Source organism: Pogoniulus pusillus, chromosome 6 (genome assembly GCF_015220805.1).
Source record: "Pogoniulus pusillus isolate bPogPus1 chromosome 6, bPogPus1.pri, whole genome shotgun sequence".
NCBI classification, from domain to species: domain Eukaryota; kingdom Metazoa; phylum Chordata; class Aves; order Piciformes; family Lybiidae; genus Pogoniulus; species Pogoniulus pusillus.
In genome coordinates this window covers 17,574,385-17,588,532 of record NC_087269.1, presented here as the reverse complement: position 1 = coordinate 17,588,532, position 14,148 = coordinate 17,574,385, and the positions used below count along the sequence as shown (strand labels likewise).

General features: G+C 38.0%; 1 protein-coding gene across 3 annotated transcripts in view; it reads left to right on the top strand.

Annotated features, from left to right (window-relative positions):
- The window catches only part of MYOF (myoferlin), a 78,256-nt gene that overhangs the window by 28,627 nt on the left and 35,481 nt on the right, over positions 1-14,148 (top strand). For 2 of the 3 annotated variants that reach the window (XM_064144697.1, XM_064144698.1), the window contains 10 exons: positions 895-1,021; positions 3,600-3,703; positions 5,700-5,768; positions 5,881-5,924; positions 6,351-6,433; positions 9,328-9,366; positions 11,723-11,847; positions 12,259-12,375; positions 12,721-12,898; positions 13,709-13,833. In XM_064144697.1, coding sequence (XP_064000767.1) covers positions 895-1,021; positions 3,600-3,703; positions 5,700-5,768; positions 5,881-5,924; positions 6,351-6,433; positions 9,328-9,366; positions 11,723-11,847; positions 12,259-12,375; positions 12,721-12,898; positions 13,709-13,833 — 1,011 coding nt within the window. The remainder of the gene's footprint in view (positions 1-894; positions 1,022-3,599; positions 3,704-5,699; positions 5,769-5,880; positions 5,925-6,350; positions 6,434-9,327; positions 9,367-11,722; positions 11,848-12,258; positions 12,376-12,720; positions 12,899-13,708; positions 13,834-14,148) is intronic. The other variant, XM_064144699.1, reaches the window with a different exon arrangement.

The following is a 14,148-nucleotide window of genomic DNA, read 5'->3' as shown; positions in this document are numbered from 1 at the left end:
GATTCGTAGAGTGGTTTGGGTGAGAGTTGTTTGCCTTTTCTATTTGAGGTAAGATGCCTTACCACAATATTCATCTTGAAATGAGTATGAAAATTGCATGAAGTTGGTGTTGTACAAATGCCAAAATAGTTTAGAAAGATTGATTATAATGGGCTCCTGCAATTGAGTGCTTTAGAGATGATGATGTAAGCAAAATATTTTAGGTGGAATTAATTTTTGTGAAGATGTGATGGTTTGGGTGTTAGCTGCCCCCCCACACTTTGGAAATACCCAACTAGACTCAGCCGGCTCTGGGAATATAAATGAAGCTATTTATTTACAGCTAGCACAATATACAAGCAGATATTTACAGTATATACAGTTATAGACAGAAATATACAAGGTAAAAGTAATACAGAAACACAACTCCCCTCCCAGAAACCTGAGTCCCCAGGAGGGGCCCTCAACCACCCCTGCACCTTCCCCCTGCCCCTATCAACCTTACCCCAGTCCTAAGGAAGAATAGAGGTTCAGACAAGAGGTTAAGAAGCAAAGGTGAGTGGCAGGTGAGGTTAGGGAGCTGCAGCTCAGTCAAAGCCCAGTCAGAGAGAGACAAAATGGTGGGAGTGTTATCTAATGTTTCCTTTCTTCTTCAGCAAGACTCTGAGGGAAGCAGACATCACCATTGTTTTCCTTTCACAGCCTATAATCTACTTTTTCTCACCAAAACATTCTACCCTGCTTCAAAGTAGCACAGAAGAATTATGGATTATAAAGAACTTCATTCTTTATAATGAAACTGACAACAGTCTTCTGTCTGAAGTGTATTGTGGTACCAATTTAACAAATCACCTTAATTCTGTACATTATACTTTTTTATCTACCTGATACTATGTACATTGTATCTCCCAACAGGTTGAAAAAAGGGAAAGAGATAATGAAAGTGATGATGTGGAGAGCAATCTGTTATTACCTGCTGGAACTGCACTTCGATGGGTCACTTTCCTTCTCAAAATCTACAGAGCTGAGGACATTCCGCAAAGTACATAGCTTCTGCCCCCTTGTATTTGACTACCGTTGGAAATACTTAACTCTCCAAAAACATTCCTTGAACATAAAGCATCTTGAGTGTTCTAAATTTTTATTGTAGCTAATAATTCTGTGATTGCTTAAGTAGACCATTTCAGGTCCCTTCATAATACTCTGTAAGTCTTTGTGATTCTTGTAAAGGGTAGTTTAATGTGTTCAATTAGTCATGTTCATCTCTTGCTGAGTAGGCCACACAGCTTCTAGTAGTGGGAAAGGGTCACCTTCGTTAGCCCTTCTGCAGCTGCATCTGCAAAAGTTACATGCATATAACTCATGTTCAAGTACAGTTGATCTGCAGACAAGCTGGATGCTCTCTTCATGTCCAGCTCAAGTATACTGTGCACATGTCAGTGTCATCTTGGATCCCAATTCCTACCAAACTTTGAGAGCTTACCAGACAGCTAGTTGCCTGCCATCCTCTTTTCTAAGGCTGCTTAGGTATATTTCGGAGAGGGATTCTCAATACCTACGCCTATTTGGCGGAGGTGAAAAATTAATTTGAGGCAATATAAATTTTATATAAAAATATAATTTATTAAATTCAATATTCTGAACTCTCACCACCCCCAACCACTGTATATTAATATTCAGTTCAGTGCATAGTTATGAAAACAATTTAGGACAAGATATGTACAGGGATTTGTTATTTAACTAGCAAACATTCAAACTATAAATAGAGAGAGGAGTTTTCTCTGCAGCTTAATGCCGTTTGGGATCTTTATGCTATTTGCCCAGCAGAGTGAGCTGAAACTCTTTCTGCTCTGTGGCAGAGGCAACTTATATTACAGAGGTATTAAAGCTTTTACTCACAGTATTATTAGTTATTAATCACCCTCCAGGGCTGCATCACAGCCTGTGCCTAGTGTCCAGGCTTCAGGGTCTCTGCCCACGGACTTGGATGCTGGAATCTTCCCGGCTTGAGGGGAGATGATAAATCTTCCCAGTCTCTGGGGAAACAGGTTTTCCTCTAACCTTTGTTCTCCTGGCAAGGGATGATCTCTGCCTTTGACGCTGTTGTCTTCTTCTGGATGCTGTGTTCAGGGATATCAGCTTGGCAGGATTTCAGGAGCAGGAGAAGAATATCCATGCTGTCTCTGGCACGGTTCTTCATGGGTTCAGGCCGTGTGTGTGTCTGCTGGGAGTCTGAGCTCTGTAGGTAAAGCAATGCAGGATCTGGTCCTGGTAGCACGGTAGCGTGCAGATGTGCACAGCTCGCTTAGGAGGCTATAGGCTCCTTATATATATATATTATATGCAGGCTTAAATGAGTTCTGCATCTAAGGTATGCAGGCAGGTAAGCTGCAAATAGATCAAAGCATGAGCTCTGAGCGCTGCAAGTGAGGGTCAGAGCTATGTCTGAAGTGAGTCAGAGCAGCAGGGCGCTGCAGTGTGGTCCGAGCTGAGCTGAGCTGCAGATAGGGTCAGAGAGCTGCGAGCAGGGTCAGAGAGCTGAGCTGCAGGTATGGCCAGAGCTATGTCTGAGCCTTGCAGGGTCTGTGCCATGCGGGTGAGTCAGAGCGCACGTGTTTGCCTGTGCACCCCTATTTATTGACTGTGGGCCGAGATTAATGGCCTCTTTGGCCACCAGAGTGACCAACCAGGTTGGCAGTCAGCCAAACCTTACCATAATAGGCAGAAGCTACTTGCCTGGACTTTCCCAGATATGGGGATCACATGGATTTGCCCCAGAGAGACAACGAGCTGGGTGTGTGTGGGCTTACACAACTTGTTTATAAACAGGGGTCCTGGCAGAAAGACATGTCCAGGCAAGGCATAAATAAGCCTCTTTTCAGGCCTACAGGCCCTCCACGACAAGGTACTAGTAGAAAAATAGCAGTTCAGATGGCCTCCTGCACCTTCCTCTTTGCAGAAATTCATTAGTTCTTCATAGGTGCTGTTTTGCAGGGGTGAAAAGGCCACAGGACTGCTGAAATCAGCTGGCCATATTGCCAGTAACATGCTCCTGTGCAGCCAGAGGAAATAAGTAACTAAGAACTGGTTGTATCTCAGAAAGCTGCTTGGAGTTTGTGTGTTTTAAGTTGAGCACCATAAGCTTAAATAAACAGCCTTGGAGGACCTGAGACTTTGTAAGCACTTTGACCTTAGTTTGTGTAGTGAGGTTTTACTGGTCAACCCTATATTGCTGAGAAGGCCATTTCTCTCATCATATGCCATATGTGTTTTCCTATAGAATATACGTGGCTTTTTCATCCCTTCTTAGCTTAATTTCTTGCCTATGACAACAAATGACAATATCTATAGGTACATACATAATGTTTTTCAAATACAACTATGTTAATGATCTTAATGGTGTTTCCAAAAAAAAATTATGTTCTTGAAGTTGCTCTTAAGCCTAAATCCTCAATTTTTGCCAGCAACACTATTCAGAATTTGCCAATCAAATTAGACTTTAACCTACTTTGTTATCTGTAAGCTGGTTGATTCTGGTGGAACTGCTATGGGCAATTTATTATTTAGACTGAATTACTAAATAAGCATAAACCTTAATTTCATCTTTAACACTTTTTCAGTGGATGATGCTTTTGCACAGACTGTGAAGGAGATATTTGGAGGAGAAGCAGACAAGAAAAACCTGGTAGATCCATTTGTAGAAGTTTCTTTTGCTGGGAAAAAGGTAATTTAGTAATATCTGAATCTTGGCATTCTTATAATAGTCCTGGGAACAAATTTATGTACCAAGATAAATACTTAAATTTACTGAAACAATGTAAATAAAAAAGTATTAACTCTAAAGTTTACTTCATGAAACAAGAACAAACTACAAGGTACAACAGATTGAGTGTAAAGCTGATGACTACTAGTAAATGGAGTATATGACTAAATGCTAGGAACTTATGGGTGCCAAACTGCTTGCCTACTGGTTGTTGCCAATTGTTGAGGGTTTTTTGGTACCTTACTATATACTTTGTATATTAACAATGTTGCCCCCACCCTAAGAAGGATATCAGACTGCTGGAGCAGGTCCAGAGGAGGGTCACGAAGATGATCAGGGGGCTGGAGCATGTTTGCTATTGGGACAGTGCGAGAGAGAGCTAGGGTTGTTCAGCTTGGAGAAGAGAAGGCTCCTGGGAGACCTTACAGTGTCCTTCTAGTAAGGGTGGTGAGACATTGGAACAGGTTGGCCAGGGAGGTCATGGATGCCCCCTCTCTGGAGGTGTTCAAGGCCAGGCTGGATAAGGCCTTGAGCAACCTGGTTTCATAGAAGGTGTCCCTGCCCATGGCAGGGGAGGTTGGGAGTATATGATCTTTAAGATCCCTTCCAACTCAAACCATTCTATAAATCTATGAATACATTTTCCTTAGAATAGCAAATTTAAGCTGAAGTACAATTGCACAGCCTATATTTATTGTTAGCCAATCTTTTTTTCTTGAGAATAAAGATGACAGTACTTTATTATGTTAGCCAGGTCACCACACCCAGTAATGTAGAGGATATTCAGTAGACATGATTAACAAATAATATTGGCTCTATCATAGAATCATAGAGTCATAGAATCAACCAGGTTGGAAGAGACCTCCAAGATCATCCAGTCCAACCTATCCCACAGCCCTATCCAGTCAACTAGACCATGGCACTAAGTGCCTCATCCAGTCTTTTCCTGAACACCTCCAGGGATGGTGCCTCCACCACCTCTCTGGGCAGCCCATTCCAACGGGAAATCACTCTCTTTGTGAAGAACTTCTTCCTAACATCCAGCCTATACTTCCCTCGGTACAACTTGAGACTGTGTCCCCTTGTTCTATTGGTGGTTGCCTGGGAGAAGAGGCCAACCCCCACCTGGCTACAACATCCATCTACTCTAAATTCTGCATAAAATAAGCTGGAATCAAGTTACTCTCCAGTCTCATTTCTCGGCTATGATAAAAGTGTTGAGTGTGTGGTGCAAGCATCTTGAAGTGTAGCTATGTTGGGAACTGGCTGAAAAATGAGGGGCACAAGCCCCTAGAAGTGTGTACAATCAAGCCTTGGATGTGAGGTCTGAGTATTGAAGCACAGTAAAACCACAGCGCTGTGCGTGAAGAAGCTCAGAGGAATTTGTCCTTGAGCCTTCTGGTAAGCAGCTTCTGTGGGACTGTGTGCAGAGTAGGAGGGAATTGGGAGGAATATGCAAATTCCAATACTTAGGTGCACCAAATGCTTTTGCAGTAACCGCAAGTAAGGAAGATTATACATATTCGAATATTTAGATGCACCAAATGATAAGGAAAAGTATCACTTGTATGCTGTATGTGTTTCACACTTTTCACCCAAACTGAAAAATATGTGCTTTGTAACTTGGAGTCTGATGCTCTCAATAAAGAATTGGAGCTTGGATTGCTTAGCTCAAATTGGGTCCTCTCCAGTTCCCATCCCCTCCTGCGTAGCTAATGGAAGTAACAAGCTTTTTCCTGTGGGGTAACTCCAGTTTTAGGTTTAGACATTGTGCATATGCAGATTGGTTTAGCAGTATTTACCAATTAAAGACTAAGGGTTTATTGCTGCATAAACCACTGAGGAGTCATCATTAACTATTAGCCCTCATTTTAACAAACTGAATGTGATATATCCTATATTGTAGCTCATGTATACTTTGTTTCATCTCAGATATGCTGTATTTCGTTTTTTGCAGGTTTGCACAAATATAATTGAGAAAAATGCTAATCCAGAGTGGAATCAAATTATTCATCTTCAAATCAAGGTCAGCTTTTTTTTTTTTTTTTCTTGATTCCATAGAAAACAGCCATCTTTTTGGAACTGAGGGCTGTAACATTACAGAGGTGAAATATGTAATGAGTTATTTTATTTTTCAGTTTCCCTCAATGTGTGAGAAAATAAAACTTGCAGTTGTTGACTGGTGAGTTTGTACTTTCAATCAAAGTGCTAGACAAGGTAAAATCTATTAAGTGAAGAAATGTCTATAGTTGTATAAATGTCAGGTATTTTTACAGCCTGTGAGAGATTTTGAGCAAGTGTTTAAGTATCTTCCTTTATGGTTTCTTTACAAAAATCTTGATGAATGTAACGTGGAGCATTGTGAATTTTGTGCAGTAAGCACTAAGCACTATCACTATTTAAGTAATAGTGTAAAAAGCCAGGTGACTTCATGATACAGCTCCCTTTTGTGACTAGCCATTACTATCTGTGTTAATAATAATACTAAAGCATTCCAGCAGATCTAAAATGTGTGTAGATGATCTTTGAGTCCACTTAAGTCACTGGTTGACTGTTTGTCTGTAGGATATATATTTAAATATAATCTTTCTGGTTTTCTCTTTTGTAGGGATCGTCTTACAAAAAATGATGTAGTAGGAACAACATATTTAAGTCTTTCAAAAATTGCTTCTTCTGGAGGAGAGGTGGAAGGTAATTGAGCAGTATGTCATTTAGTGTCTTCTCTTATACAATTATAGAATCAACCAGGTTGGAAGAGGCTCCAAGATCATCCAGTCCAATTTATCCCCTAGCTCTATCCAGTCAACTAGACCATGGCACTAAGTGCCTCATCCAGTCTTGAACACCTCCGAGGATGGTGACTCCACCACCTCCCTGGGCAGCCCATTCCAATGGCAAATCACTCTCTCTGGGTAGAACTTCTTCCTAACATCCAGCCTATACTTCCCCCGGCACAACTTGAGACTGTCCCCCCTTGTTCTGTTGCTGGTTGTGTTATAAGGAATAGTAAGACTCAGTGCTTTAAGAAAGCACTTGTGTGCTTCCTCAGCTCTGTGGCAAGAAGATTATCTGTTCCTGGAGTTTTCAAAACAATGCTCCTGAAAAAAAAAGTGTTTAAACCACATCATCGTGGAAATAGCAGGAACTAATTAAAATTTCAGTGTTGTTTTATGCATAGTTAAGGAATTAATCAAATTTGTGAATAATTTCCCAAATTCAGAAAACTCTTTATAAAAACAATCTGTCACGAGTAAGACGTGGAAATTTACTAAAATACTTTGTAAGATATTTAATTTAAAACCTGTCCAAAGTCACTGCTTCAGAATCATTACTTCACTGGGCACTAGTAGACAAGGCTTCATTTCCCACCTTATAAGCATATCTGCTGTTTTTCTGGGCAGAGAATCTAAAAGCTGAGGAATGTTCTTGAGTAGTTAGCTGACAGGAACTGTCTAGAACGAGCTCATGTCCTATATACTACTAGGCCAGTTTCTGATGTTGGGGAAACTTGGATCAGTCTCTTCACTGATCAGTATCCTACCAGAAACGAGCATTGCATAAGTGCTCCAAATTAGTACTTAGTAACTCTTATTTTAGTAGCTTCACTGAATGAAGAGTTGAATTGCAATATTATAATGGCAGGCAATTAGTTTGTTTTGGTCAGTATGGATGACAGATATATAATTTCATCAAAGCTTAAAAGCAAAGCTGATTAACTGCAAGAAAACAAATTTAGTTAGGAGGATATTAAGTTCCTAACATGGTCCCCATTGGAAGATACTTTTGTAATGAAACTCCTTTTTACAACATTATAAAAAGCTTTTTTTGTACCAAGATTTTGGGAAATATTATAAAGCCCTCCTGTTACATTTATATACTAGTAAATAATGTGATTATTGATTATTTATTCCTAACCTGTATCTACAATTTCTTCTTTTTATACCAAGATCTTTAATACAGCTGAGCCAGATCCATGTCAAGGATTTGCTGCTAATTTGCCTGTGATGGTTTGGGTGGTCCCTGCCCCCCCCCCCCACTTTAGAAATCAGCCAGACTAGACACAGCCAGCTCTGGAAATTGAATGAAGCTTATTATTTACAGCTTAGCACAATATACAAGCAGATATTTACAGTATACAAGATAAAAGGTAACACAGAAACACAACTCCCCTCCCAGAAACCTGAGTCCCCAGGAGGGGCTCCCAACCACCCCTTCACCTTCCCCCTACCCCTCTCGACCTTACTCCAATCCCAAGGAAGAATGGAGGTTCGGTCAAGGGGTTAGGAAACAAAGTGGATTAGTCAAAGAAACAGCAGAGAGGGGTAAGGTTAGAGATGCAGCTCAGCCAGTTCCCCAGCAGCAGAAGCCAGTGCCTTATCTGTGTTTGGATTTTGGTTTTTATACATCTCAGCAAGCCTATGATTGAGATAGACATCAGCCTTGTTTTTCTTTCACAGCCTGTAATGTAGTTCTCCCAAAACATTCTAGCTAGGCTCAAACTAGCACGTTGCCAGAATAAACATTTTATCTTTTCAAAGAACATACTATGGCATATTAGTTGTCCATACAGAATTGTAAAGTTCATGGCTAAACAGGATTAACACTTTTTTAATCTGAAGGACACTGGCTTAAAACCATTCCCAGCATTGTCACAAAGAGAATCTAAATTCCTAATTTTTTCTGTTGTGTTTATGAAATCTGTGATCTGTACTTATTGAAGACAGACCAGTTTGTTCTTCAGTTTTTATCTTGATGGATAGAGCTGTATTTTTGGTCATATAACTTCCAGGTTATAACTCTGTCCTCTTAGAAGTACTATTGTTGAAGTAAGACTTTGTGCCAGCATTCTTTTAGTATATCCCACACAAAACTAGAGGCAAAAGTAAAGGTTACAGAAAAAGGCAATGGGAAATCAAGGACAGAAGGGTTGGGCAGCTAGGAAAAATTCAGCCCTGGAGAGACAGCTGTACTACACATAGAAGTGGGTAACTTGAAGTGCTGCTGACTCCAAAGATCTCCAATACCTGGGTTTGAAAGTCCAGATGCTTAGTACTGTGAAAATTTTATCTTGTATTCCCTCTCTACTCAGATGCTGACACTGAAATAGACATTTCCATGTAAAATCACAGTTTATGTTATACTCCCTTGAGGTCAGTGCTGTCCCTGAAGCCTCTTCTTACTTCTGAGGGATTGGGAAACTGAACTAGTCTTCAGGACATTAAGATATGCAAATGGGCCCTGAAATGTAGTGGCTTTCTTAAATATTCTTAATGCTCTTCTAAAATAATTGTTAAAATAAGGTTTTATTTTGTGGGCTGGAGAACTATACAAAGCTGAAGCTGAAACACCAAAACAATCTATTTTGTCAGTTGTGTACTTTTTTCTTAATTTTTTTTTCCTTTTCTTCTCTCCTTTGAAATTTGTACAGGAAGAGTAATACCTTCATATTTTAATAAGGTAGCAAAATGAAGTGAAGTTTTTTTCTCTCAGTCCTTCAACTTTAAAATCAGATTGCTTTGTGTTGTATTTGTTTTCAAAATGCTGTTGTCACTTGTCGTGTAACTTCTTCTCTTTTCATAATATAGAATTTTCATCTTCGGGAGCAGGGGCTTCGTCATATGAAGGTTCATGTCTTTGACTGTTACTGATTTTGCTTTCCATTGCCCAAACTGAGAAAAAACCATCATCTTAAAAAAAAAATTACTTATCTAAAAGACTTCAACATTGTGATTGAAGAGTATCAGAGTGTAACTAAGTGTATAAAACAGTTTTGGCACTGGAACTGGTTTGAAGATATTTCTCTTTGGCTGGTGCTTTAAGCTGTGTTTGAGTTGAGCATGCTGTTGCTTCAATTATAAAGTGCTTATCTAACAATGGCTTTCAGTTTTTAACTTGGCTATGAGATTGCTACTATAATTGCAGCTGCACAGCCCTGCAGAAGTAAATAACTGCCTAAAACAATTAGTGGCTGTTTTGCTTATGCTTTTCGAGTTGTATAAGTAAAGTCTGGACAACAAAATCTGATTCTTTTTAAAACCTGGAAAGAGGACTTTTTATATAATTGTCTACAGTGACATCCAATTTTGAAAGACTGTGCTAAATGTTTAATGCAGTTAGAAATAAATACAATTGGAGTGCAGTTGGAAGGCAACATCCACACTTATTTAATTTATTATCTTTTTGTCTTAATAAAGTAATAGTAAGTTAAAGGCTGACAATAGTTTGGAATTGTTTTCTGTAATACATGATCAGCCTTCTAAATGTCAACAACAAATACAAAAGAATATTTTTCCTATTCCAGGTTTGGGGACAACAAATACAAAAGAATATTCTTCCTATTCCAGGTTTGGGGGTGGGGAAGTTATATTTTAAAATATATCTTCTCTCTATTAGCACCAGTAGACAGTGAATGTATTAATTCATCACAGATCTATACCTTAAATCTAGTCCCATTAAGATGTGATGTGAGCACCTTAGTGGTAGAATTGTTTTTTTTTTAAATTGGATAGAGTCTGAATTCATTAAAATTTTGATCTGTTTCTGGTTCTAGTGAAGGATGTGCAAGTATCCAAATAGAAACAGAGAAGTGCAAAACTTCATTCTGTATATTACTGATTTTGTGTGACTGTTGAGGCTGTGTTCCTTCGAGTTGTATTACTCAGTAGTCACAGTGGCACAGTCATAGAAGGCATAACCCTTTATTGTCACTTGTTATCTCAGCTGTCCTTTGCTGTGATACATGCATCTGTCTTTGTGCTGCAGCAATATCTTTTGCAAGGCTTAGAACCCAATTCTCCTGTTTGTTTGTTTGGTTGGTTTTATTAATGCCATAATCATTTGTTCAAAGACAAAAGCTAGGATACAAGAAGGAAAAGAATATGGAATCTTTTCTGATTGCACAAAACTGTGCCTGTTTTCTTGCACGTGCTTTGCTTAACCTTGTTCTAATCCCTTTTCACTACTCATCAAATTTATCACTCTGTAGCCTTGGCATGTGTTTGCTGCTTGCTGAAGTGTAGATTTTAATATGCTTATAAAAAATGTTTCTTAGAAACATCTTTATAAATTTGGGAGAAATGACTGCAACCCCAAAAGATAACACTAGTGATAGAACTAAGACTTCCCTGTATATTCTTTTTGCTAAAATCTGGAACACCCTTCAAAAATACAGAGTTATGACAGGAAGCATTAGCAATGGAAATACCTTTTCAAGTTCTTAGATATCTTAACTACCTGAAAATAAGCAACAGATTTGGTATGCAGTTTCCTATCTTAGCTATTAAAATTTACAGTTTTGGGGTTTTTTTAAAGTTACATTTAGCAAATTAAAATTTCTCACTGTTTTGCCATGGAATAAGAATAGTATGTAAATTAGAATTTATTGTCATCAACATTTAATGAGAATTAATTCAGTCTATAGGAAGGTTGAGAGATGTTGCAGTAGTCTGTGTTTTACCCTGAAGTGTAGCTACAGAAAAGTTGTACTAAAAATGAAGACAGTAGGATTAACTGTGCTAAACAGTAGGGGGATTTTCAGTATAGTTTTTGTAGCTGTTTAGCTACAGAAGTGACTTATGCATTTAAGTGACTGCACATGTTGTTTTGCTCAGCTCCATTTATTTCTAGAAAACATGTTTTCTGTTAACACAAGTGTACTATTCTTTCACATAAATGAAAACCTGCTATGTGGAGTGGGGCAGAAGTTCTGTGTATTCTGTGGGGTTTTTACTGCATGAAGCAGTACCTTGTAAGTATTATACAACGAAGGAGGAGATTAGGAACAAGTACAGCTCATCACTGGTACACTTACTGTAAAGTCCTATAGCATACCCAGAGAATAAAGTGTTCTGACTTCACTAATAACTAATGCCCAACTAATATCTAACATTTGTTCTACTTGGTTTTATAGAAATGTTAATCATTTTCCTGGCTCTGAGTTATAATTTTAAAAGATACAATGGTGATGTTGGGTTTTTTTAGCAAGCACTGGAGAAACTGAAGTTGGCTTTTTACCAACTTTTGGACCTTGCTATCTAAACTTCTATGGAAGCCCAAGAGAATACACTGGATTTCCAGACCCATATGATGAATTAAACTTTGGAAAGGTCAGTTTCTTTATTATTTTAAATAAAAGAATTATCTTTGATTGATCACTGAATGAATAATTTTAATGTGGTTTTGGTTTCATGTTGTCCTCCTCCTAGTGGTTCTTTCTGAATGAATAATGTTTTATATTTATGCTTAATAAGTATGACAGTATTCTCCATTGTTACCTGTTTTGGTTATAAAGGTGGTTTTGAAGGAGCAGCAGTGATTTTGGTGATTTTCACTATCTGTACTTCTGTATGCATTAGTTTCTTATTTCCTTGTTTTCATAAATGAATTAAATCCAACTGCTTAATTTCATTTGTCCATGTCTCTGCAGAAGTTTTGAGAACACTTCAGTGAATCCAGAAAAAGTATGCTACTCTAGAAGAAATATATCAAATTTAATTCGATGTGCAATTATGTTACAGGGAGAAGGAGTTGCTTATAGAGGGAGAATTCTGGTTGAACTGTCTACAGTATTTGAAAGCAAACCTGTTAATAAGAAGTTAGAGACAATTCCTAGTGATGACTTACTGGTTATAGAGGTAAATTCTTGTTTTATTGTCAGTGTTGGTAGTGGAGATGTTCTGTGGCTGGTTATTTCTTACTGAAATTGAAACAACTGAGTTGAATCTGAGAATTAAGAGAGATGGGTATTGATGGTGTGGCTACAAAAATAACATACACTTGTAGTGTCAGATGTTAATTTGAAACATTTTTTATCATCTCAAATACAGTAATTTATTATAAATACAGATTTTTGCTTGCTTCTCAGAAAGACAACCAAAATTAAGTCATTATTTCCATTAAGAAATTGCTGTAGTCTTCTATAATTGTGGATCCTGTTTTACAAACACTGAAATTCAAATAAAAAGGTTCTTTTTTTGTAGAAGTATCAGCGCAGACGGAAATTCTCCTTGGCTGCTGTGTTTCATTCTGCTACCATGCTGCAAGACACTGGTGAACCCATCCAGTTTGAAGTTAGCATTGGTAACTATGGCAACAAGTTTGATACTACCTGTAAACCTTTGGCATCAACAACTCAGTACAGTCGTGCTGTTTTTGATGGTAAGGATGCTGCTAAGGGTGGGTATAAAATGATGTAAGCTCCTGCTATTTTACAGCTTTGGAATGACATCCCTATCTGCACTAAAAACATTGAAAACATGACAGAAAAGAAAGTGTGGCTCCTCACAGATTTTGAGATTAGATTTATGTTATGTTTGAAGTGGCTAGGCTGCAAAGCTCACTGGGGTTATTAAAGAAATAACTCAGCAGAATTCAGTGAAATCTTTTAGCCATGTAGCAGATCTGAAAAATTAACAGAAAAGAAAATCACACTATCTTAAGGTATTAAATGGGGAAAATACCTTTTGAATATTCTGATTTAGGCTAAAATAAAAACTTGTTTTCAACCAGGAGTCTGACACCTTAGAAGAAATCAACCTAGGTGATTTACAGGAAAATATCTTTTGGCTGTAACTTTTTTATTAACTGCAAACATTGTGAATTATTTTCTTGTGTGTTTTAAATGAAGTAATCAGGTTTATTCTGGAAAATGATTATTTTAATATTTCAGAGATATGCTTATATTAATGTACTATCCACACTGCTAAATTACAGGAAGTAACAATGACCTTCATAACAGATAACTTACTGAAAAAGAATCCATTAAAGTTTGAAAGAACTTGAAGTCAAAGTTTACCATCCAGTAGATGCTGCAATGGCTGACAAATATAAACCCTTTAAGTTTGGACTAGCTTATGTGTTCTTAAGGAATTGTACTACATAAATGAAAGAACTGTTGCAGCTTGTGCAATGAACACTGTGTACTCCTGCCATGAATTCTAACTCTAACATACAAATATTTCACACTAGGTAATTATTATTACTACTTGCCGTGGGCAAACACAAAACCAGTTGTAACGCTGACTTCCTTTTGGGAGGACATAAGTCATAGATTAGACCCTGTGAATGTAATCCTAAACATGGCTGAGAGACTGGTAAGATCTTTCTTTTGCTTATGTGCTTTCCAATTTTTAGCATGGTTTTGTTTGGTTGGTTTTGTTGTTGGTGTTTTTAGTTGTTTGGTTTTGTTTTGTTTTTTCATTTAAAGATGTAATTAAAAAGTGACATTTTTGGCAAACAAGGAAACAGTTTTCTGACACTTTCCCCTCCTTTTTTGCTGTTCCAAATTAAATGTAGCTCAGTATAACAAATAGCACTGCTAGCCATAGATCTGTCTTTTGGCAAGGCCCAGCACATTCTTGCTTGAATTTTCAGGGAGTTCCTACAGGAATCACAGAATCACTGAATGT